Genomic DNA, 23354 nt, shown 5'->3' with positions numbered 1-23354 from the left:
TGTTCCTACTGCCAATTACGTCCTAATAAATATATTCTTTCACTCTTAGCAGTTTAGACACTCATGTCTCTATATCCCAGATCTTAACACAGTTTTCTGCAAAGAATAAAACCTAAATAAATACTTGTTTGTGAAAATGACGTGTTCTGTTACCCTTCATAAGCCTACCTAAGGCTTAATAAAATAATAAAAGAAGAGGAACTTATTCTTTTATTTTTAAATTTTTAAAAATATTTTAACTTGTATTTTTTTTTAAGATTTTATTTATTTATTTGACAGAGAGAGAGAGAGAGAGATCACAAGTAGGCAGGCAGGTGGAGGGAGAGGGAGAAGCAGACTCCCTGCCGAGCACAATGCCCGATGTGGGGCTTGATCCCAGAACCCAGAGATCATAACCTGAGCCAAAGGCAGACACTTAACCGCCTAAACCACCCAGGAGCCCCAACTTGTATTTTTTTTAATTCAAGTATAATTAACATCCAGTGTTATTAGTTTCAGGTGTACAATATAATGATTCAACAATTCTATACATTAGAAAGTTTTATTAATAAAATTAGCACATTGTGTTTGTGTTACTGCTCATACTGCATTCTTCCTACCGTTTTGTCTCCTTAGGTAATTATCACTAAATGCATTGGTGTCTTTTTATTATTGGAGTATAAATTCATAATTATCACCTCCAGTGTATAAGAAATATCCCAATTTGAATCCAAATCTTTTTCATATCAGGCTAGTAGGAAATTCATTCACAGTCATTAGAGAGTAGAGCAGGGACCTCCTTTTCCAGTCTGTGATCCTCAGAAAATTGGCCCTCACATCTTCAGTCCATCTTGTTCATTGGGCATATCCTCATTGTTGAAGACACATAGCCTTTTGGAAGTAGGCAGCAAGGCTTGGGTTAAGAAATATTTGCTGATTTTAAAGGCCCTGGTGCCAAGGGGCATTAGTTTCCCTAAATACACTGTCATGAGACTACCATGTTGGGCAGTTGGGCAGATTGTATGTACTGGCACTTGACTGAAGGAAGGAAAAGGAGCTGAAATCCAGCATGCAGTACACTTACCAAACTGAGTTCCCTTTGGCTATGTTAGCCCAGAAGGGTTGCCTTTTTCTAATTCATACATAGGTACTGTATGGGCAAGCCATGACCCTGATCACCATTTGCTGTCCCCTAGGACAGTCCTCACCTCTTCACCCTCTCCTCTTCCCCTCAGGCCCAAAGAAAGCTTATTACATATAGATTCTGAGAAATTTGTTTCCCTAATCTTAGGAACAATCTCTTTCTTCTTTAGCTTCTATCCTTAAAAATACTAACTTTTGATACTGCTTCCTGGACACCTTACATAATCTCCTCTGTTTGCTTAGACTTTGACAAAAGACAGAAAAAGATGTCTTCAAGAGGCTTCCACTCTAGACATTGCAAATGTTCTGGAACTGACTACTCTTGAAATTGGAGGGGTATGGGTAAGAGGTAAAAATAGAGAGTAAGTTGGTATCAGTAAATAATTGAAATATTAAACTTTATTTTTAATTAATAAATTTTTAAAGTTTGAAATATTTTTATAATGTCCATTGTACAAGATTTACAGGATATCTATTTTTAGAAGGAATTCACAAAATGATGGTAATTAAATGGAAATTGATGATTTACTCCTTTCCTCCCAGCATGATATCTGAAAGTTTAATATAGTGCACTAAAGACTTCAAAAGTTTAAAATTGTGGGGCGCCTGGGTGGCTCAGTCAGTTAAGCCTCTGCCTTCGGCTCAGGTCATGATCCAGGGTCCTGGGATTGAGCCCCGCATTGGGCTCCCTGCTCCACGGGGATCCTGCTTCTCCCTCTCCCGCTACCCCTGCTTGTGTTCCCTCTCTCACTGTGTCTCTGTCAAATAAATAAATAAATAAATAAATAAATAAATAAATAAATAAATAAATATTTTAAAAAAATAAATAAAAGTTTAAAATTGCTTTCTTTATATTTTTCATCAAAATTTTTTTGTTTTATGTGTATTTTTTGCTCCATTTAGTTAAATTAAGTGAATTTATCTTTAGGGTAAGGTGTCAATATTAAAGCAACAAAGTCATTTAAATTCATCCAGTGTGCCAGGAACAAACTATATTTCTGTTCGTTGAATTTAGAACTTATACAAGAATGAGGAAGAGCGTTTCTGTTTTGAACAAATATGTTTTTGTCAGTTTGTTTAGCAACCTGAGTAAAACGACACATGTAGACGATAGAGACAAATACACAAAATTTTAAGAATTTCAGTGCTATACATAGGAAGGTTTGAAGACTTCATTTGTATGAAAATTGTTATGAAATATCACATTTTTAATATACAAGGTGTGGTCCTCCCTCTTATTATAGAATAATATTTGGGAAAAGTAACAATCTTCTTTGTTAGCACAAGTAATATGGAGTGAAAATAATAATATTATAATAATTATATAATAATTTTGGTAAAATTTCTCAAAGTTGCAATTTATTGAATGCATACTTCAAATTAACAATAGTTATAAAGTAACTTATCTTCATATTTGGGTAAATAATAATTATAGGATACTATAAAATTCTGTTTGATTAATTATATCATACAATAAATATATATATACATTATTTATCTTTAAGGAGAGCCAGTTACTATGAAAGAGTGAAAAGTTTACCTTTTTAAAAAATTACTTAGAATATATGTTAAAAACTTGTATTTAAAATGTTTAGTATTATGTATACTATATAAGTAGAACTCATGCTTATTTGGTGATGAAGGACACAGGCTTTAGAGTTAGATAAATCTTAATCTAAGCTCCAAATTTATCATAAATTAACTGCATAACCTCAGGCAAATTACTTAACTTCTTTGAGCCTTAGCCCATTTTTAAAATGGAGGTGATACCTTGTAAATTTCTTAAAATTAAATGTGATAAGGTTTATTAAGAGTTTATTTTGTACCTGACTCATCTCAATAAATGTTAGTTCAAATATATCGAATATAACTTTTTGTTACATAAAATAACACACATATGTCGTTCGCCTTTTACAGTTAAGACCTGTATGCATCATTTTTGGAAATGAAAATCTTAATATTTTTGTGTGATCACTGTCTTATTTATGGTTAAACTTTTAAGAGGGTTCTTCCTTTTAAAAAAAATATGTTCAATTTAAATGTTTTTCAAGTCTAATGATCAGGTGATTGTCAGGCATTTGGAGGACAAACTCATTTCTACCCTGCTTAGTTAATTATTGTGATTGTAAACAAAGGATGTACAATTCAAAGTCAAGCAACATTTCACATGGATGTCGGAGGTGATAATAGCTTAATTCCTGCTGGATCTTTTTTCTTTGCTCTGGAGAGTTCATACTGACCTTGTCCAAAATCTGATGACCTCCCTGTTTTACTCAACTGTTTGGAAAGCCAGGCCTGCCATAGCTGGCCCTGAGGGGGTATCTGAAAGACTACTGAGTCACTGACCCATGTCAAGACTGGATTTCAAGTTTGATCTACAGGACCTCTGAAATAGTTATACATGAGGTTTATTGTACACAAAAACCTAACTAGCTGCATTTTTCTGCTTATAAAATATCATATTGAAGTGTGTTTTTAAATGTTCTTAGCAAAGTCATATATTTAATTTACCAAGTTAATTATTGCAGGTCATTTTCTAGAGTACTTGTAAATTTTGATCTTTTATCAAAGGTAGTATATTACAACTAAACTTGAGTGTTTTTGAAATCTGAGCAAAATATATTGTTAAACCATGGCTAAATGTAATGAATATTTTCCTGGTTGATGAAGGGACCAGTGCAGTGGTATTTTAATACTTATAAAGGTTTTGGTTTTTTTCTGGCAAAAATTCGCATACCTCATAAAAAACTTAGTTTAAGCTGTTACTATTACAGCATGTAAATCTCTGTTTATATTTTGTCCAACCTCAAATAATACTCAAATGTTGGTATTTAAAAGTTTTGAGATTATGAGAATTGTCCTGAAAGGAAGCATATAACCAACCAATAAGGTGTTATTCAAATTTGGTTGGATGGGATCTGTCTCCCTTAATAGTGACTTAGTATTAGAGCTATGATAGGGAGAGAAAAAAATTCCCTATGTTTATTTTGTCCTAATTCTGCACAATAGGAAATAACCATGCCCTTTTATGAATATCTAGTCAGTATTCTACAGTATATAATATGACATTGTCTTTTATTTTTATATAGGAGTTGATCCCGGAATTTTATTATCTCCCTGAGATGTTTGTCAACTTCAATAATTATAATCTTGGAGTGATGGATGATGGGACAGTAGTGTCTGATGTTGAACTTCCTCCTTGGGCCAAAACCTCAGAAGAATTTGTTCGCATAAACAGATTGGTAAGATAGTAATCATCTACTCTGTCTGTCATGAGCCTTTTTCAAAGTATCTTTCATGTGTTGGTATAATCATTAACCCTTGGTCTTCTGGACAAAACTATAGTTGGTAGCGATAACTGAAAGTGACATAATAGTTCGTAAATTTCCATATATATTTTATTAAATTTTATTGACTTGAAAAGTGTAACGGTTTCTTTTATTCTTTTATGCAGAATTTAGGTTACTTTCATATGCACATGATAATTCAGAATTAAGTGAAACTGGAATTACATGCTTTATGCAACATGAGTTTCTTGTACCAGGAAAAAAAACATAATTCTCTGCTCCAGGTTAGAAGATCATTGCACATTTTGATAATAGAAACAAGATTCTCAAGTTAAACCTTGTATCTTTTCAAGGAAATCTTCATATAATATTTAGAGCATGAAAACTTAAAAGCACAGTAATCACTGTGTTCTTCACACTCCTCCCTAGTGAACTCTTTAAAGTCCTCTCTTATGTGCATTCTTGTATTATTTTATGAAAAAGTAATACGTCTTTTCCATTTTACCTTTAAGTTTCATAAAAGTTTGGGATCTAGGAGCTTTTTTTCTCAGTTTTTAAAAGTAATATCTCTGTCATACTCCATATTAAAAGTGAAATCTAGGGGCGCCTGCCTGGCTCAGTCGGTAGAGCGTGCAACTCTTCATCTTGGGGTTGTGAGTTCAAGCCCCATGTTGGGTGTCGAGATTACTTTAAAAAAAAAGTGAAATCTAAATTCTGTTGTGTTTTAATCTACACTTAAGGAAAATTCTTGCATTTTATATATCTAAGTGACATTTCTTACCTTTTATACCAACATTTATATTTTGATCCTGTCTTCCAGATCCTAACTGCAATCCCTTTATTACTGAAATTTCACATTTTATGTATACTGGAAGCAATGCAGGGTGGAATGAACATAGGCTTTGAAGTTAGACCAGTTTTCCCAATCCTGGATAAATCAATTTGCTAATTATGGGACTCGAGGCAGTTTAACCTTTCTGAGCCTTGGTTTCCTCATATGTAGTCTGGAGATTATGAATATAAAATTTTAATTATGTACATAAAATACCTAGAATATTCTTTGGCTTACAGTTGGCACTTGGGAGTTAGTACCAAACATTATTCTATTGCAGTCCTCAGGTACATGTTTCATTTTACTTTTACCCCATGCATTTTGGAAGATTACAGTTAAAATGAGGGTGTAAGAGCCCGCCCAGGTACCCCGGGCCGGTGGGGGTGGGGCGGGGGTGCCGAGAAAGGGCCGGCCGAGCCCAACGGGGAGAGGCGACGCCGGGTGCGGTCCGCGGGCGTCCCATGCATTCCTCATGGGGGGGTACTCGCTGGCGCCCGGGCCCCGCGCGGGCCGGGTCCCCGGGGTGTGCCGCGTTCGGGGCGCCTCCTTGCCCGCTGGGGCCTGGTAGCAGCCCGAGCGGCATCTACACGGCCAAACGTGGGCATCGTCGAGAAACCCGCTCTTCGTGTCCGCGTCCGGCTTGTGACATGCCGCCGGGGGACGCTGGTTTTCGCGACCGAGTGGAATCGCCGGTCTTTGCTGTGGCCACCTGAGCCTGCAGGATGTTTCACGGGATCCCAGCCACTCCGGGCATGGGAGCACCTGGAAACAAGCCCGAGCTCTATGAGGAAGTGAAACTGTACAAGAACGCCCGGGAGCGGGAGAAGTATGACAACATGGCGGAGCTGTTTGCAGTTGTGAAGACAATGCAGGCTCTGGAGAAGGCGTACATCAAGGACTGCGTCACCCCCAACGAGTACACTGCAGCCTGTTCCCGGCTCCTGGTCCAGTACAAAGCCGCCTTCCGGCAGGTTCAGGGCGCAGAAATCAGCTCCATTGATGAATTCTGCCGCAAGTTCCGTCTGGACTGCCCACTCGCCATGGAGAGGATCAAGGAGGACCGACCTATCACCATTAAGGATGACAAGGGCAACCTGAACCGCTGCATTGCCGATGTTGTCTCGCTCTTCATCACAGTGATGGACAAACTGCGCCTGGAGATCCGTGCCATGGATGAGATCCAGCCTGACCTGCGGGAGCTGATGGAGACGATGCACCGCATGAGCCACCTGCCCCCTGACTTCGAGGGCCGCCAGACCGTCAGCCAGTGGCTGCAGACCCTGAGCGGCATGTCGGCCTCTGATGAGCTGGATGACTCCCAGGTGCGCCAGATGCTCTTTGACCTGGAGTCGGCCTACAACGCCTTCAACCGCTTCCTGCATGCCTGAGGCCTCCCTGTCCCGGGGGTCTGGGGAGGAGGGCTCTCAGGTGGGCCCAGTACAGGGCTGCAGGTGCGCTGCATGCCTGACCCCCGGATGGTCTGCATGTGTGTCTGTCCATGGTGTCTCAGCCCTGGAGCCTCCTCCCTGCCCTCCCTGGAATAAAGACACTTTCTGACCCCCAAAAAAAAAAAAAAAAAAATGAGGGTGTAAGACAAAGATTAGCTCTGACAGATACGGAAGGAGATGTCAAACTTTAAATGTGACAGTTGTCTATGGTCGTGTGATTCTACACTCCCCACCCAGGGATTCATGAATATCAATAGAAGGTACAGTTATTCCATAATTTTTTTCTTTCAGTGATTACTCTTTTAAAGTATGAGGTATAATATATGTACCATAAAATTCACCTTTAAAAGTATACAATTCTTTGAGTTTTAATAAATTTATACAGTTGTGTAATCATCACCACAATCCAGCTTGAGAGCACATATCACTCCAGGAAGTTTCCTTGTACTTGTTTGCAGTCAGGTTCTGCTCTGGGACTTTTTGTCCCAGGCAACCACTGATTCTGTCTCTATAGTTTTGCCTTTTTAAGAGATTTTATATAAACGGTATCATGCAGGATGTAGTCTTTATGTGCCTGGCTTCTTTCACTTAGCATGATATTTTTGAGATTAACCCATGTTGTTACATATGTATCACAACATATCATATTGTATTGCTGCATAATATTCCATTGTCTAGATATAACATATTTTTGTTTATTTACCGGTTCATGGACATTTGGGATTCCCAGTTTGAGGCTACTATAAATATTTACATATGTCTTAGGGTGAACATCTGTTTTCATTTCTCTTGGATAGATTCCTAGGAGTTTAATTGCTGGGTCATATAAGAAGTTGCCAAGACTTGATATTGTGAATATTATTTATTTTTGCTGCCCTAGTAGGTATCTCATTGCAATTTTAATTTGTATTTCCCTAATGACAAATGATGCTGACTACCTTTTCACAGTCTTATTTTCTACTCATATATGTTCTTTGGTAAACTATTCGTATCTTTTGCCTATTTTTTAATTGGGTTGTTTTTCTTATTATTTAATTGTAAGTGATCTTTATATATTGTTTGTAAAAGTTCTTTATCCAACATATGTTTTGCAAATAATTTTCTCCTAGTCTTGTCTTTTCATTTTTTAATGGTTTCTTCTGCATCCCAAATGAATCACCATTTCTAAAAAATGGTTTCACTATTAGGTAGATATAACACTTATGTAGTATTTGAAAGGTATAAATAATCATCCTCATTCTTCAGGAATATATTTTTAAGAAAAAATTGAATCATGTTCTGATCATTTTATTATTGGAACGCTTTCTTAAATATTTCAAATTTTAACTCTCAAGGGAACCAGCTCTCTATTAATTATTACCATATTTAGTACTATTAAGAGTACAAGGAGGTTTGTTAGAGAATTTAATTTGCTTTAAAAGAGTAGAAGGCAAACAGACATCTGAAGAAGTTATATTAAAAGCTTTTCAATAATATTTTGACAGTTAAGGAAATTTAATTGTGTAAATTGAGGTAAGCTCCTCTCCTGATAGTACTTCCCATCTCTACTCTTACTACCTTTACCTCAGAAGAGCACATCAATTTGGGATGGGTCTCCCAAGGGCACCATGGAAAAGAAGGTAGCAACTTACCCCATTGTTTTCAATCAGATTTCAGTTTTGCCTGACCATGAAATTATACACAAAATAGTATTTCACAATACTAACCGCACATTTATTATAGCTAACCATTAACTTTATTAAACATTTGTGCCGGTGATTCCTCTTCCTGTGAGTTTTATGTTATCTTCGTAGTTTAGGCTCTGAATAAGCTTACATTCTTAACAGAACTGTATAAAAATGCCATTGCAAATTAAATGCAAACATAGTTTAGAGTCAAATATTTACATCTCTGATCTTTGAAATTTGTAATTAGGAAAAATACTTGATTTTACTTACATGTGTCTTTATGAAAGAATTCAATAACTCATACACTTTCAAAAATATTAGTATACACCTGTGATGAACAAAGCGTTCCTACAGTACAGTCTGTATTGATTAATTTTATAACTTCCTCTCCACTTTCTGTAAGTGATTAAATTATTAGTATGGTATTTTATGTATTTGTTAGCATGTTATCACATAAGGGTTTCATCCTCCTCCTCCTTTTGGTTTACCTCTTCAAGTCCACAGATTTTATGCAATGATTGTAGCTCATGAAATGCATACTACTTTGATCTGTGACCTTTTTGTGGTGCTAATCGGGTTCCTGATATCATTATACCTTACTCATTAATCATATTTCCTGCAGCCCGTCAGGCAGCCAGACAGCACAAGTCCCTGTTTTCAGCCCTCTGTTGGCAGGTTTCTGCTTTTCCAGATTATTACAGACGATACTTTGGCTTCTCCTAGCCAGAGCCACATCAAGCTGTGTGTTACAATTAAAGTCAGATGGTCCTCAGGTTGAACAGGGATATAGTGTTGCAGCTGTCTCTCTTCCTGGAACAAACCAGCACCAAGAACAGATGATCTATAGGACAGTGAATAATAACAGATTGTACAGTACTCCGCTGGTAGCAGGGGATCACAGAATTAATTAACTGACATACTCATTTTAAGATACCCAGCACGTCTTTTTTATGTATTTGGTTGCCCAAATATTAATTCAAGTGGATAGGATATTTTTAGGAGCATGATTTTGATGGTTGACCAGTAATGCCACATTTTCTATTTTTGTTAGAGGACCGTAAGTACTATCTTGCCTAACCATATTAATCCTCAGAGCTTTCTACAAGTAATGAAGATCTTATTTTCAAGTTGATTGCCAATTGGCAGATTGGCTAAAGGGCAGGATTTATGTACAGAAGACAATATCTTATGTATTTTAGAAGGAAAACCCACCTAGCTCTGATTAGTCTTTCAGGTAAATAAATTATATTTTCTTTGTTCTGAGCAGTTGGAATCAGGGTAAAACCAAAGAAGTCTTAACTACCTCCCAGAGATTGGTCTGTGTTACTTAATATTACCTGAACCAGTAAAAAGGTTTTTTTTATTCCAAATACTGCTTCAGAAATATAAATGAGAAACAGGCTTTCATACTTTAAAATAGTATAACACTGTATGAGTTCAGACTGCTCATCAATTATCTTTTACGATATAATGTTGATGTTTTGGACCTACATTATATTGCCTCTTAGAACCCTCGAGTTTTAAGTTGAAATAAGAGACATAGAAACCCATACTCTGAACAGTAATGATAGGTATATTTATAAAAGTGGAAATGGAACATTTAGTTTAGCTGAAGGATATATAATTTATTCAAATTATAATAAAAGCAATTCATTTATTTAAAGGCATTTACTGAGGACCTATCTATGTACCAGCAGTGTTAGACTCAGTGAACAAGACAAACAATATCTATACTCTTTAGAGGTTTTTCATTTTTGATGACTTAGGTTTTTGAAGTAGAAGGCTTCTTAAGGCTGAGAGGTGGCATGAATCTAATAAGGAAGGCTCCTCTTGGTGGATTGTCCTGAGGTTACCAGTTAGAATCACATTTGCTTTTTTTGCTATTAGATGGTTTTTCTTTATATTGTTCAATTGTAGAATTTTTAAATATTCTAAATAAAAATCCTTTATCAGGCATATGCATTGTGAATATTATTTCCCAGTTTGTGGATTGCCTTTTCACTTTCTTTTTTCTTAATTTATATATATATTTTTAACATATAATGTATTATTTGTTTCAGGGGTACAGGTCTGATTCGTCAGTCTTACACAATTCACAGTGCTCACCATAGCACATACCCTCCCCAATGTCTATCACCCAGCCACCCCATCCCTCCCACCCCCCACCACTCCAGTAACCCTCAGTTTGTTTCCTGAGATTAAGAATCTCTTATGGTTTGTCTCCCTCTGTGGTTTCGTCTTGTTTCATTTTTCCCTCCGTTCTCCTCTGATCCTCTGTCTTGTTTCTCAAATTCCTCATATCAGTGAGATCATATGATAATTGTCTTTCTCTGATTGACTTATCTTGCTTAGCATAATACCCTCTAGTTCCATCTACATTGTTGCAAATGGCAAGATTTCCTTTTTTGATGGCTGCATAATATTCCATTGTATATAGATACACACCACATCTTCTTTATCCATTCATCTGTTGATGGACATCTAGGCTTTTTCCATAGTTTGGCTATTGTGGACATTGCTGCTCTAAACATTGGGGTGCACATGCCCCTTCGGATCACTATATTTCTATCTTTGGGGTAAATACCCAGTAATGCAATTGCTGGGTCATAGGGTAGCTCTATTTTCAACTTTTTGAAGAATCTCCACACTGTTTTCCAGAGTGGCTACACCAACTTGCATTCCCTCCCACAGTGTAGGAGGGTTCCCCTTTCTCTACATCCCAGCCAACATCTGTCGTTTCCTGACTCGTTAATTTTAGCCATTCTGACTGGTGTGAGGTGGCATCTTGTTGAGGTTTTGATTTGGATTTCCCTGATGCCGAGTAATGATGAGCACTTTTTCATGTGTCTGTTGGCCATTTGGATGTCTTCTTTTCAGAAATGTCTGTCCGTGTCTTCTACCCATCTCTTGATTGGATTCTTTGTTCTTTGGGTGTTGAATTTGGTAAGTTCTTTATAGATTTTGGATACTAGCCCTTTATCCAATATGTCGTTTGCAAATATCTTCTCCCATTCTGTTGGTTGTCTTTTGGTTTTGTTGACTGTTTCCTTTGCTGTGCAAAAGCTTTTTATCTTGATGAAGTCCCAATAGTTCATTTTTGCCCTTGGCGATGTTTCTGGGAAGAAGTTACTGCAGCTGAGGTTGAAGAGGTTGCTTTGTTCTCCTCAAGGATTCTGATGGATTCCTGTCTTACGTTTAGGTCTTTCATCCATTTGAGTCAATTTTTGTGTGTGGTGTAAGGAAATGGTCCCATTTCATTCTTCTGTGTGTGGCTGTCCAATTTTCCCAACACCATTTGTTGAAGAGACTGTGTTTTTTCCAATGGACATTCTTTCCTGCTTTATCAAAGATTAGTTAACCATAGAGTTGAGGGTCCATTTCTGGGCTTTCTCTTCTGTTCCATTGATCTATATGTTTGTTTTTGTGCCAGTACCACTGTCTTGATGATGACAGCTTTGTAATAGACCTTGAAGTCCGGAATTGTGATGCCACCAGCTTTGCTTTTCTTTTTCCACATTCCTCTGACTATTCGGGGTCTTTTCTGGTTCCATACAAATTTTAGGATTATTCTTCCATTTCTTTGAAAAAAGTTGGTGGTATTTTGATAGGGATTGCATTAAATGTGTAGATTGCTCTAGGTAGCGTAGACATTTTTACAATATTTGTTCTTCCAATCCATGAGCATGAAATGTTTTTCCGTTTCTTTGTGTTTTCCTCAGTTCCTTTCATGAGTAGTATATGGTTTTCTGAGTATAGATCCTTTGCCTCTTTGGTTAGATTTATTCCTAGGTATCTTCTGGTTTTGGGTGCAATTGTAAATGGGATCAGCTCCTTAATTTCTCTTTCTTCTGTCTTGTTGTTGATGTATAGAAATGCAACTGATTTCTGTGCATTGATTTTATATCCTGCCACTTTACTGAATTCCTGTATGAGTTCTAGCAGTTTTGGGGTGGAGTCTTTTGGGTTTTCCACATAAAGTATCATATCATCTGCAAAGAGTGAGAATTTGACTTCTTCTTTGCTGATTCAGATGCCTTTTATTTCTTTTTGTTGTCTGATTGCTGAGGCTAGGACTTCTACTACTATGTTGAATAGCAGTGGTGATAGTGGACATCCCTGCTGAGAATCACATTTGCTTTTGTTTATCTTCTGTAGCTTTTGTCTTCTCTACTATTTCAGACATGAGTAGTCACTTCTTTTAGAAGGCAAAGAAAAATAAAATGAGTATTTTGTCTCCTTTCTAGATGATATTTGGACAACTTAAAATGACACCTTTTTATATTATTGTCTGAGAAAAAAATAAAATTTTCAGATTTCACTTGTCTACCAACCTTGTTTTTTTCCTGGTGCTAAAATTTAAATTTATTCAACTTAAACCTTCATAGATCTTATATCTCCGAAGGAACTAGGTCAGTTGTTTATAACTTTTTCCTTTGAATTTGGAAAATTTACAAATCTCAAGTGATGACAGCATAGTTGAGACTACAGATCTTATGTCCTTAATGAAAAAGTGCTACATATACATATAGCAAGACCTACAGCTTGCGATGACTGAGTTTGCAATGATATAGCAATTTGATTATACAATGACATATTATGTTCCACATTGCAGTGTTTGTAAAACTGTAAGGTTGAAAGGTTTGAGATTTGAAAGGGATTGCACTTTTTATTTTTTTTTTTACCTTTATTCACATCCTTGCTTCCATTTTTGAGAAAATGGCATTTAAAAATCTTTCTTAAGAGGGCTGACCAGGCAGTATTTTTCTATAGAAATACCAGGAGCTAACACACTTTTCTTATATTGTTCCTTTTCCAGTTTCTTTGTCATTTTCCACATTAATAATGACATGGCTAAAAATGTAAGTAGCCATTATGGTTGTAGTTGGTAATCATTCTCAACTGTGGACGTATCCCTCCCACCCCTTCCCCATCCCCTGCAGTGGTCAGATCCAAAGCTCTGGGAAATGGGAGCAGCTATGTGTAAAGTTTGAAAAAAAAAACAAAACCCTAAAATATTTGTTCATTTTGCTTTTGCTCCTGATACGTAATTTACTTTGGAACTTCTAGTTTGAAAAGGACATCCAAGTAGGAAAAAAGGTGTACCATGTTTTGTTAGGTTATTAATTCTCCCAAACTTATTTATAAATTCAATATAAAAACCAATTCAAGGCCCAACAGGTTTTGTTTGTTGAAATATGACAAACAGATTACAAAGGGCAAAGGGACCAAAAATAGCCAAGACCTTCTCTGAGAACAAGAACAGGTTTGGGGGACTTGCTTTATTATATATCAGTAATTATTATAAAGCTATAGTAATTAGAGGAGATTAGGAGAAATAGACTAACTGACGTGAACACAGAATCCAGAAACAGACCAGGACATCTATTATGTTGAACATCTTTGGAGAAGAGAAGGACTTTTGAGTTTATGCTGTTGAGAGAGTTACTGTATTAGTTTCTTACTTTCAAAAGTACCACAGACTGGGTGGCTTAAACAATAGAAATGTATTGATTTGCAGTTCCGGAGGCTAGAAGTCTGAAATCAGAGTTTAGCAGGGTTGGTTCCTTGTGAGGGCTGCGAGGGAAGAATCTGTTCCAGGCCTCTTGTTGTCTTGTACGTAGCCATCTTCTCCCTGTGTTTCTTCACAGCATTCTCCCTCTATGTGTGTCTGTCTTTGTGTCCAAATTTCCCACTTTTATCAGGATACCAGTCATATTGGGTTAGGGACCTACCCTACCACAGTATGACCTCATGTTAACATAAATAATTATATAAACAATGATCCTATATCCACATAATGTCATATTTTGAGTTACAGAGAAGTTAAGATTTCAACATATGCATTTGGGGGAATACAGTTCAACCCATAATAATACCAATATGGAAAAAAATGAGATCAGAACCTTACCTTATACCACAAAAATTAAAGTATGTTAAAGCTTTAAATACGAAGGAAGACTCTAAACTTTTAGAAGATAATACAGGAGAATTTCTTTGTGATCTTGGAATAGGGAAAAGTTTTCCAAACAAGAAACAAAGTGAAGAATGAAACAGCACATTGATTGTTTTTGGATGTTAAACCAACCTTGCATTCCTTGAATACATCACATTTGGGATGGTATAAATCCTTTTGATATATATGGTATTTTGTTGTTGTTAATATTTTGTTGAGAAATTACTACTTTTGAGGATTTTTGCATCTGTGTTCATGAGGAATATTGGCATATAGTTTTCTTCTATGTGATCTCTTTTTCTGACTTTAATACCAAGATAATATTGGTCTTACAAAATGAGATATGGTTAAGTATTCCTCTTCCACTATTTTCTGAAAGACATTTTGAAGATATTTGGTGGGGTTCACCACTGAAGCTGTCTGGACATGGGCTTTTCATTGGGTGAGGATTTTAAATTACCAATACAGTTTTTTTACTTGTTACAGGTTTATTCAGATTTTCTATTTTTTTAATCAGTTTCAGTAATTTGTATGTTTCTAGGAGCTTATCTATTTAATCTGATTGCTATAAAGTTGTTCATAATATGCCTTATTTTATTTTTTCTAAGGTTCGTAGTTAGCAGATAGGTGGATCATGTTATTTATCCAGTCTAATAATCTTTGCCTTTTAAAGCCATGATTGATGTGTTTGGATTCATGTCTGCCATTTTACTAATTATGTTCTTTAGTCTTGGGTCTTTTTGTTTCTCTCTTCCTACCTTTATAATTTTCTTTTATATTGAATAGATCATTTTTAGTCTACCATTTTAATTTTTTTCTTTTTTCCTTTTTTTTTTTTTTTTTACTATTTCTTATAGTTGTTTTTGTAGTCGTTGCTCTAGGGACAATATACATCTTAATTTGTCTAGCTACTTCATAGTAATACTAGCTTAATTTCTGTAGGGTATAGTGACTTTGTTCAAATCCAGCTCTGTTCCTTCCCCCCTACCTTGTGCTATTGCCATATATATTACATCTGTATATGTTATAAACCCACTGAACAGTGTTAAAACTATTCTTTATGCAATCTATGTCTTCTAAAGAAGTTAAGAAAGGTTAAAAAATGCCTATTAATTTTATTTACTAATCTTCCCTTAATAGAAACATTCCAAAATGGAAAAAGTGCCTCAGATACTCAACAACATGTAGGAATGGAATAATTCCCATATAGAAAAATTTCAAAGAGAATTGAAGTGTATGCTTTCAAACAGCAATGTTTTTCACTGTTTCTGTTGAAAAAAACCTTTTTATGAAATGGATTACACATTTCCTACCTCTTAAGCAGAAAACTCTGAACTTAAGTACTCTTTTCTGGAATACTCATGATTAAATATTCAGATATTTTTGTGATGTCCTGAAAAGTTAGAGATATATAGAGCTTTTTGTTCCTCAGCCAAAACGACCCACATTTCTCTGCTTTCTTGTAGCTTTTCTGTCAGCATTTCAGAGTTCTTTCTTGTGTCAACTGTCACTTCCTATCACTTTTCTCTCTCAGGGTTTCCATCTTTGAGCTATTATATTATTTTATGCATACATTTTATGCAAGTTAAAAGTCTGAGGGGTGACCCAGTGACTCCCACCTTTAAAGTTCATAAGCTTTGTGCTTGTTTTCCTCATGGCCTTCATTTGCTTTGAGTTTTGCTATGTTCTAGATTCTCTGAAGACCTGAAATCTGAATTCTGGATAAATGAAACATAAACTACATTTTGTTTAGTGACATATTATTGTGCTATGTACAAGGAAAATAAAGTGAAATGATACCATATCTAAGGTATACTACATTCATGTGGAAAAGCATCCACATCTGTGTTTATTCTGGAGTATATAACTTTCAGTAACTTTCTGCTGACATTATTATTTAATATTTCATTAAAATATTAATGTAACAAAAAGCATTTTAAATTTTATAGGAATAATTTTAAAAATTCCTCCCCATGTATATCCCATCTAAATAATTCTGAAAAGGATTGTGTCTGATAGTGATTACTCATCCCTGCAGACTTCAACCTCAGTGATAGCTGGAAGTGTGAGGGAGAAGGCAGACTTCTTTTTCTTCCTGACTTAAGAACCTACAATAGTGGTGGTAGCTTCTCACTTCTTGAATAGCTTCTATCTAATAGATTATGTCATTCTTTTCTTACCACAATGCCTGCCACATGCTCTTCCTATTCATTGCAATGTGAGCCTACTCTTTTTCTAACCAAACTATATCTTAAAATTCATAACCTTACTCTTCTTACCACCACCCCCTCAAAAAGCAAAATTAAAACTTGCAAACAGCTCTTCTCATAACTCTTACCTTCCTTGAAATCTTTTATAAAAACCTCTACATCTTACCCTAAAGCCTTTCTATAATTCATTCTTAATCTGATTTTATCCATGCATGACTCATAGGTCCTTGCCTAGTGGACCTTCTATTCTTATATGTAAAATCCTGGTTACAGATATAAACTGTATCAATGACAGTAGTGTATTTTAAAATATGCTGCATGGAAAACAACCTGCATCAGAATCCCCTGGAGGTACAGTAAATAAATAATGCACATTTACCCATATGCTGTTTTGTTTTGCTTATATTGGGATTCCTGTAAAGTTTTGGCTGAGAGAGGAACTGCTAGCCAAAAAGAAGAAATATGGTAATTACCTTGATAGTTAACTTTCTCATTTGTCTCATGACAAATAATTTTGCTTTATATGTTATCACTCGCATATTTGTTTAGTACAAGTTAATAGCCAAAATATCCATCAACAATTGGGACATGAAACAAATTAAGCAATGGCCATGTTAGACTGATACCTCTCATCTCCAATACAGTTTTTCTCACTCTCAGGTTACATAGAAATTCACTAATGCTTTATTCCAGCACTTCTTCACTTTTTCACATTTAGGTGTCTGATCCTTGGTTTCTGTTATGAAAAACAGATCTAAGTTTATCTTTATTTATATGATTAGCACATACCATTTATTTTCAAGTTCATCTTTTCCCCACTGTTTTGAGGTTAGGAAGGGAGTTTATATGTCCTTTTCTGACAACTGAACCACTAGGGTAGTACAGAATAAGTATGGAACAAATACTTGATGAATAAATATGTGAACAATTTAATTTATTTAAGTTCTTGAAGTACCTTAATGTGTTGACTTCAGGGGAAAAATAATGAACAGTACCTCATCTTTAGTAACTTGGTGCTTGTCCAGAGCAATTTAAGTTCTTTTAGAGGTTAGAAGGGAGGAGGAGGAGGAAGAGGAGGTAAATTTTATACAGAATTTGATCCTTGTGTAAATTATCACAGTAACATGCTGCCAGGTACAGCTAGAAATTCTCATTTCTGCCAGGGACTAATGATAATGGCTGGAGAAGAAAAGTGAGAATAATGGGCTCACAATGTGAGACTAGAAGTTGAATTCACAGAAGAATCCTTCCTCAGCCAATTTCTCTTACGACCACCATTGCTTCTCGCGGTGCTCTGCAGGGCCGGGAAGAAGTTGCCTTCAGTTCCTCACTGCCTTTGTTTCTGGCCCTGAGCCATGTCACCCACAGTTGCAGTGTACCTGAGAAGCATTATGTTTGCTCTGGGTTTTCTTCTGTTTATGAATGCTCTCATGGAACTCTCTGCACAGTGATACCCAATAAATGACTGCTTCCTGTGGTATTTATGTCTGTTTGATTTGCCAATAAGTGGTATATATCCAACAAATTTTTTTTCCGGCTAAAATGTATAAACCAGCAATTTTCCTTGGTCATGATAGCTAGAAGGTGACCTTTTACCAAAAAAAAAGAAAGAAGAGGATTGTTTCATGCTTTTCCAGCATGATTATTTTCTTTGGTCTGGCTGATTCTTTTCACTCTGTATTTTAGAACTATCATTCGAAAATAAACTTTAGGTTGGATATCAGAGTACCTGCAATCTCGGAAATAATGAATGGTTGTGGGCGTATTGTATAAAGATGAAAAGGTGGGCTGGTTTTCTCTATATTAACAGATGTTTCAAATAAGTGTTAGGATACTTTTTATAAAAGGTAGATATTCTGGTTTCTTATTTTTAAGCAAAGGCAAATTTAGTTTGCTAATTATTATAATATTAAATAATATATTAAGTTGAATGTCATAGTGTTTGTATTTTACATAGAAATGTACATCTCATATGTTTCTGGGGCATGTTAGAATTTCTTTAGCTTAAATCAGTTCCTGGATTTTATTTTATTTTATTTTCTCTTTCTTCCTACATATTTTTCTTTTTTTCTCATTTTTTATGTACATATTTATGTCCTACTTGAACATTAAAATTTTTTTCTACATTTTATTTGAAAATCATTTTTTTATTTTTTAAAGATTTTATTTATGTATTTAGAAAGAGAGAATAGGGGGAGGGCAGAGGGAGAAAGAGAGAGAGAGAGAGAATTTCAGGTAGACTCTGCGCTGAGTGGCTGTAGCCTGATGAAGGGTTTGATCTTACGACCCTGAGATCGTGACCTGAGCCAAAATCAAGAGTCAGATGCTTAACTCCCTGAGCCACCCAGGTGCCCTAAGAATCATTTTAAACTTAACAAAAACTTGGAAGGATAAAAATAGCAAATAGAACATTTATATGCTCTTTGCCTAGTTTAACTGTTAGTAACACTTTACCCTCCTCCCTTTTTTTATCTGATCTTTCTCCCTTCCTTCTCTTCTGTTCTCTTCTCACTCCCTGTGTGTATATACACATGTAATACACACACAGATATAGACATAGGTAGATATATAGATATACACACACAGCTGACCCTTGACAGTGGGTGGTTAAGGGTGCTGACTCCCCGCACACAGTCGAAAATCCACATATAACTTTGACTTCCCAGAAACTCTGACTCCCCGAATAGCCTACTATTGAACAGAAACCTTACCAGTATCATCAGTAATCACCACATATTTTGTATGTTGTTCATGTTGTATAGTGTACCCTTATAATAAAGTAAGGTAGAGATAAAATGTTATTAAGACAATTATAAGGAAAATACATTTATAATACTGTACAGTATCGATCCTGTAAGTTCATATAGTTATTGGAAAAAAAATTGTATAAAACTGGACCCATACAGTTCAAACCCATGTTGTTCAAGGGTCAACTGTATATGAATATATATATATACACATATATATTATTATATATTTTATAAATAAAAGTAGCGTGTGTACTAATCATTTGAGAGTAAGTGACATACTTCATGGTCCTTTACCCCCAAATACTTTAGCATGTCTCTCCAACAATAGGGATATTTTATATGACCACAGTAACACCATTTCATAAATTTAAATTAATGTAGTACTTTACTTTCCATATGTCAGTTTTGTTAGTTGACTTTATAATGTTCTCTATAGAATTTTTACCCTACAGTGCAGGATCCACTATAGGGTAAGTTACTACTTCTAGTTGCCTATAACCCTGTTGTTGGTTTCCTGGGGCTGTTGTGACAAAGTACCACAAACTGGCTGCCTTAAACAACAGAAATTTCTTGTCTCACAGTTCTGGAAGCTAGCATTCTGAGATCAAGGTGTCCACAGTGTCTTGCTTCTTGTGAAGGTGGTAGGGCAGGATCTGTTCCAGGTCTCTCAGTTTTTGGTGGTTCCTTGTCTTGCAGCAGAACTCCTATCTTCATATGGAATTCCCCCTGTGTGCATGCATGTCCATTTCTGTATCCAGATCTTCCCCTTTAAATAAGTCATTGGGTTAGGGCCCACCTAATGACTTCATTTTAACCTCATCACCTCTCTAAAGACCCTCTAAGGTCACGTTCTGAGGTATCGGGGTTAGGACTCCAACATCTTTTTGGGGAAAACATAACCCATAATACTTAACCTCTTTTTTTCATATTTAAAATGTGTATTATTTTGCTATGGCTGCTATAACAAAATACCACAGATTGGGTGGCTTAAACAATAGAAATTAATTTTTGCATGGGTCTGGAACTTAGAAGTCCAAGATCAAGAAATCTGGCAGGTTTGGGTTTCTTCTGAGGCTTCTTTCCTTGACTTGCAGATGGTTGCCTACTTGCTCTGTCCTCATATTGACTTGTCTTTTCTAAAACATTATTTGAAATAATCTTTTTACAATATACTTTTTAAAATTAAGCTGAATAACTATACCAGAGACTTATATATAATGGATTCTGATTCAAATCCCTCCTAAAAGTAAAATGGCATAAGTTGTGATCCAGATTCCTTGAAGAAATTTCATTTGCATCCAGGAGTATGTTTCTGACTCATCTTGAGAACCTTGTATTTGGTACCATAAGAAATCATATAAAACAACTTTTTCTTCACACCATATCTAGATTTTTATGAACTGGATACTCCCTAAATTGGAGGCTCTCACAAATGCTGCTTTTAAAATACCTTAGTGGTTACTTATAGCCTTTCTGACTTTATAACATACATAAGGTCTTCCCAACCTTGTATAACGTAGAAGGTCCTTCACAATCGGTCTGCCTACTTTCCCAACTTCAACTCTTACAGAATATAATCTAGTTAAACTGAGCAACTAAAACTTCTCTAAAAGTTGTATATGCTCTCACATTTTATGAGTTCCTTCCTTTGCCTGCAAATAGTCCACATGGCTACCCCAACGGATACACACACATACTTACCTTTCCCCTTCTCTGCTTTCTGCCCCTCTTCTCCTATCTTCTACCTAACTAATTTGTGCGTATTTTCCAGGATTCCCTGGGAGTTGTTAATTATACTTCCATCTGCTTTCCAACACTCCCCCACCACTAACCACACCCAGTCTGCCTTAGATACTCCTCTTGTGTGTTCTTTTATATATATATATATATATATATATATATATATATATATATCCTGTCATGTTAATGGTTTTTATACTTCAAATTGTTGAACCACTTGAAAATGTCTCCTATTTTAATTTGCATCCACAAGCCTATTCACAATTTCTGGCCCATAGTGGGTCCCGTGGGCATGTTTGCTGAAAGAATGAACAAAAAGTGGATGAGTCTTCAGAAGATATCAGGGAGAACCAAAACACTTTAGGACAACAGTAGAACTTAGTCTTTTCCTTGAGGGCCAGCTCTGCTCAGTTTAGTGTCTGCCTAGAATATGCCATCATTAGTTAGTAGTTTCTGCCACATCACAGGAGAGAGTAATTTAGTCTTTAACTTCTCTGTTTCATATCTGAGTATGAATCCATTGGTGTGTGAAATCGTATTCAGCAGTGAGGCTCATGAAGTAAGTGACACAAAATAGTACCTGAAGGATAAGCATAATGGTATTGCAATCAAATATAGGTAGTTTAATAAAGATGGTTTCTGGCTAAGTATACATGATTAATGCACAAAATATATGAATAGCAATTACAAAGCATGTCGTAAAGAAAATATAAAAAAATTATTAAAGATAAGTAGGAAGAATTTTGCAGACATGCTTCCTTTGGAATTTAAGATTCTACGTCCTAATTTCTTGGGATATATTTATATTTGGTAGCGTATATTGTGATTTTCAGAAGTGATACTGGAAAATTACTCTAAATGATTATGTATAAGATTTCTACCATCATCAGTGTCTTTGAATTGTTATTTTTCTCTATTACTTAAGAAATATATTCAATTATTCAAAAATACCAAAGAGTTTTACCTCTAAGCTATGTTTTGTATCAATCACAAGAGTTATTTTCCAATAAAAGCCTAATTATTTTCCTATACAGCATAGTAGAAACATTGAGAGTAAAAGTACAGACTGCTGCTTGTATAGCAGCATCTACTACTTTTTTTTTTTATGGGCTCATCAAATGTACCGTTTTCAGTTGGCTTATTTTCTTCTGGGTTCAACATTTTTCTGTGAGAGTGTTATATGGCATTTCCCTTGGGTCACGCTCGCTGTATAGTAAATTTGTGATTTTTTTTTCTTTCTCAATGAGATCTTTTTTCCATTTTACTTTGTTAGTCTCATCTTACTTAGGATTATTCCTTTCAACAGCTCACATATTTCTATCCAACCAAAGAAATGCCTAGGGAGAAAAATTCTCTGGTGAACATCTTATGTTCCCTTATTTTCCTCTTTCTCCCTTTTTTTTCTTTCCTAGAGAAGATGCTAAAATATATATCATTAGCCTTTATAATTTTTTGTAATGTTCATTATATATTTTCCATAAACAAAATTAATTCATATTTTGCTTTATTAATGTTTTTCATTAAAGTTTAGATTTTTAGAATAATAACTACTATTCATTGAACACTTAGTATGCATCAGACATTGTTGTAAGCCATTTATGAATTTATTTAATCCTTATTACAGTGCTTTGAGATAAAGAGCTATGATTCCCCCATTCTATAGATTAGAAAACTGAGGCACAGGAAGGTTATGTAACTTGACAAGGTCATAGAACTGATATATGTGGAACTGAGATTACAAAGCAAGCAATCTGTGTTATTAAGCTCTTTACTATATTACCTGTGATGAAATTATATTACTGCATATATATTAAGTTGTGGTTGTACAAATGAAATCATACCTATTTTAAGAATACATTTTATATTTTATACTTTGAATGAAAATATATAGTAGTGTTTAATACTTCCATCTATCAGTTTTCATCAGAAAAAATTAAAATCTCAAAATTCATTTATTAATTTAGAAATTAGTGGAAAGGAAAATTCAGGATATAGAAGCGCAGGATATAAAACTGTGTTTGTAGAGGGCAACATCAGAAAAATGTAGAAGCTAAGCACTCTTACCATACACACTAAAAAAAAATGGTAAAACTATGTTAGCTGATAGGTTAATTAACCTGATTGTTGTAATTATTTCATAAAGTGTACCTATATGGAATCTTCACAGTGTACACTTTAAATATATACAGTTTTGTCAGTTGTATTTTAATAAATCTAAAATTTAAATAAAATTGTGTTTATGTGTGTATGATATCTGAACATAATAAAAATATAAGGGAATATACCAAAACCTTAATACTTGATGCTGGGGTGAAGGTTGTTTTTTCTTCTAAAGTTTTTTTAGT

At 35.3% G+C, this 23354-nt stretch overlaps 2 protein-coding genes across 4 annotated transcripts in view; both read left to right on the top strand.

Moving 5' to 3' along the window:
• LRBA (LPS responsive beige-like anchor protein) overlaps positions 1-23354 on the top strand; it is a 737558-nt gene that overhangs the window by 593443 nt on the left and 120761 nt on the right. For all 3 annotated transcript variants that reach the window (XM_027597848.2, XM_027597846.2, XM_027597847.2), the window contains one exon: positions 4212-4364. In XM_027597848.2, the coding sequence (XP_027453649.2) occupies positions 4212-4364 (153 nt within the window). The remainder of the gene's footprint in view (positions 1-4211; positions 4365-23354) is intronic.
• On the top strand, positions 5904-6799 carry LOC118356703 (vacuolar protein sorting-associated protein 28 homolog). Its single transcript, XM_035726011.1, has one exon. It carries the CDS (start codon positions 5964-5966, stop codon positions 6627-6629), a length of 666 nt encoding a protein of 221 aa, XP_035581904.1. The 5' UTR covers positions 5904-5963; the 3' UTR covers positions 6630-6799.

Source organism: Zalophus californianus, chromosome 2 (assembly GCF_009762305.2).
Source record: "Zalophus californianus isolate mZalCal1 chromosome 2, mZalCal1.pri.v2, whole genome shotgun sequence".
NCBI classification, from domain to species: domain Eukaryota; kingdom Metazoa; phylum Chordata; class Mammalia; order Carnivora; family Otariidae; genus Zalophus; species Zalophus californianus.
Note: the sequence above shows the minus strand (reverse complement) of the source record. Positions and strands in the feature narration are given on the sequence as shown.

Bases quoted from the DNA above. Each gene is read 5' to 3' on its own strand.
- LOC118356703 (XM_035726011.1), top strand. From the start codon at position 5,964: ATGTTTCACGGGATCCCAGCCACTCCGGGCATGGGAGCACCTGGAAAC.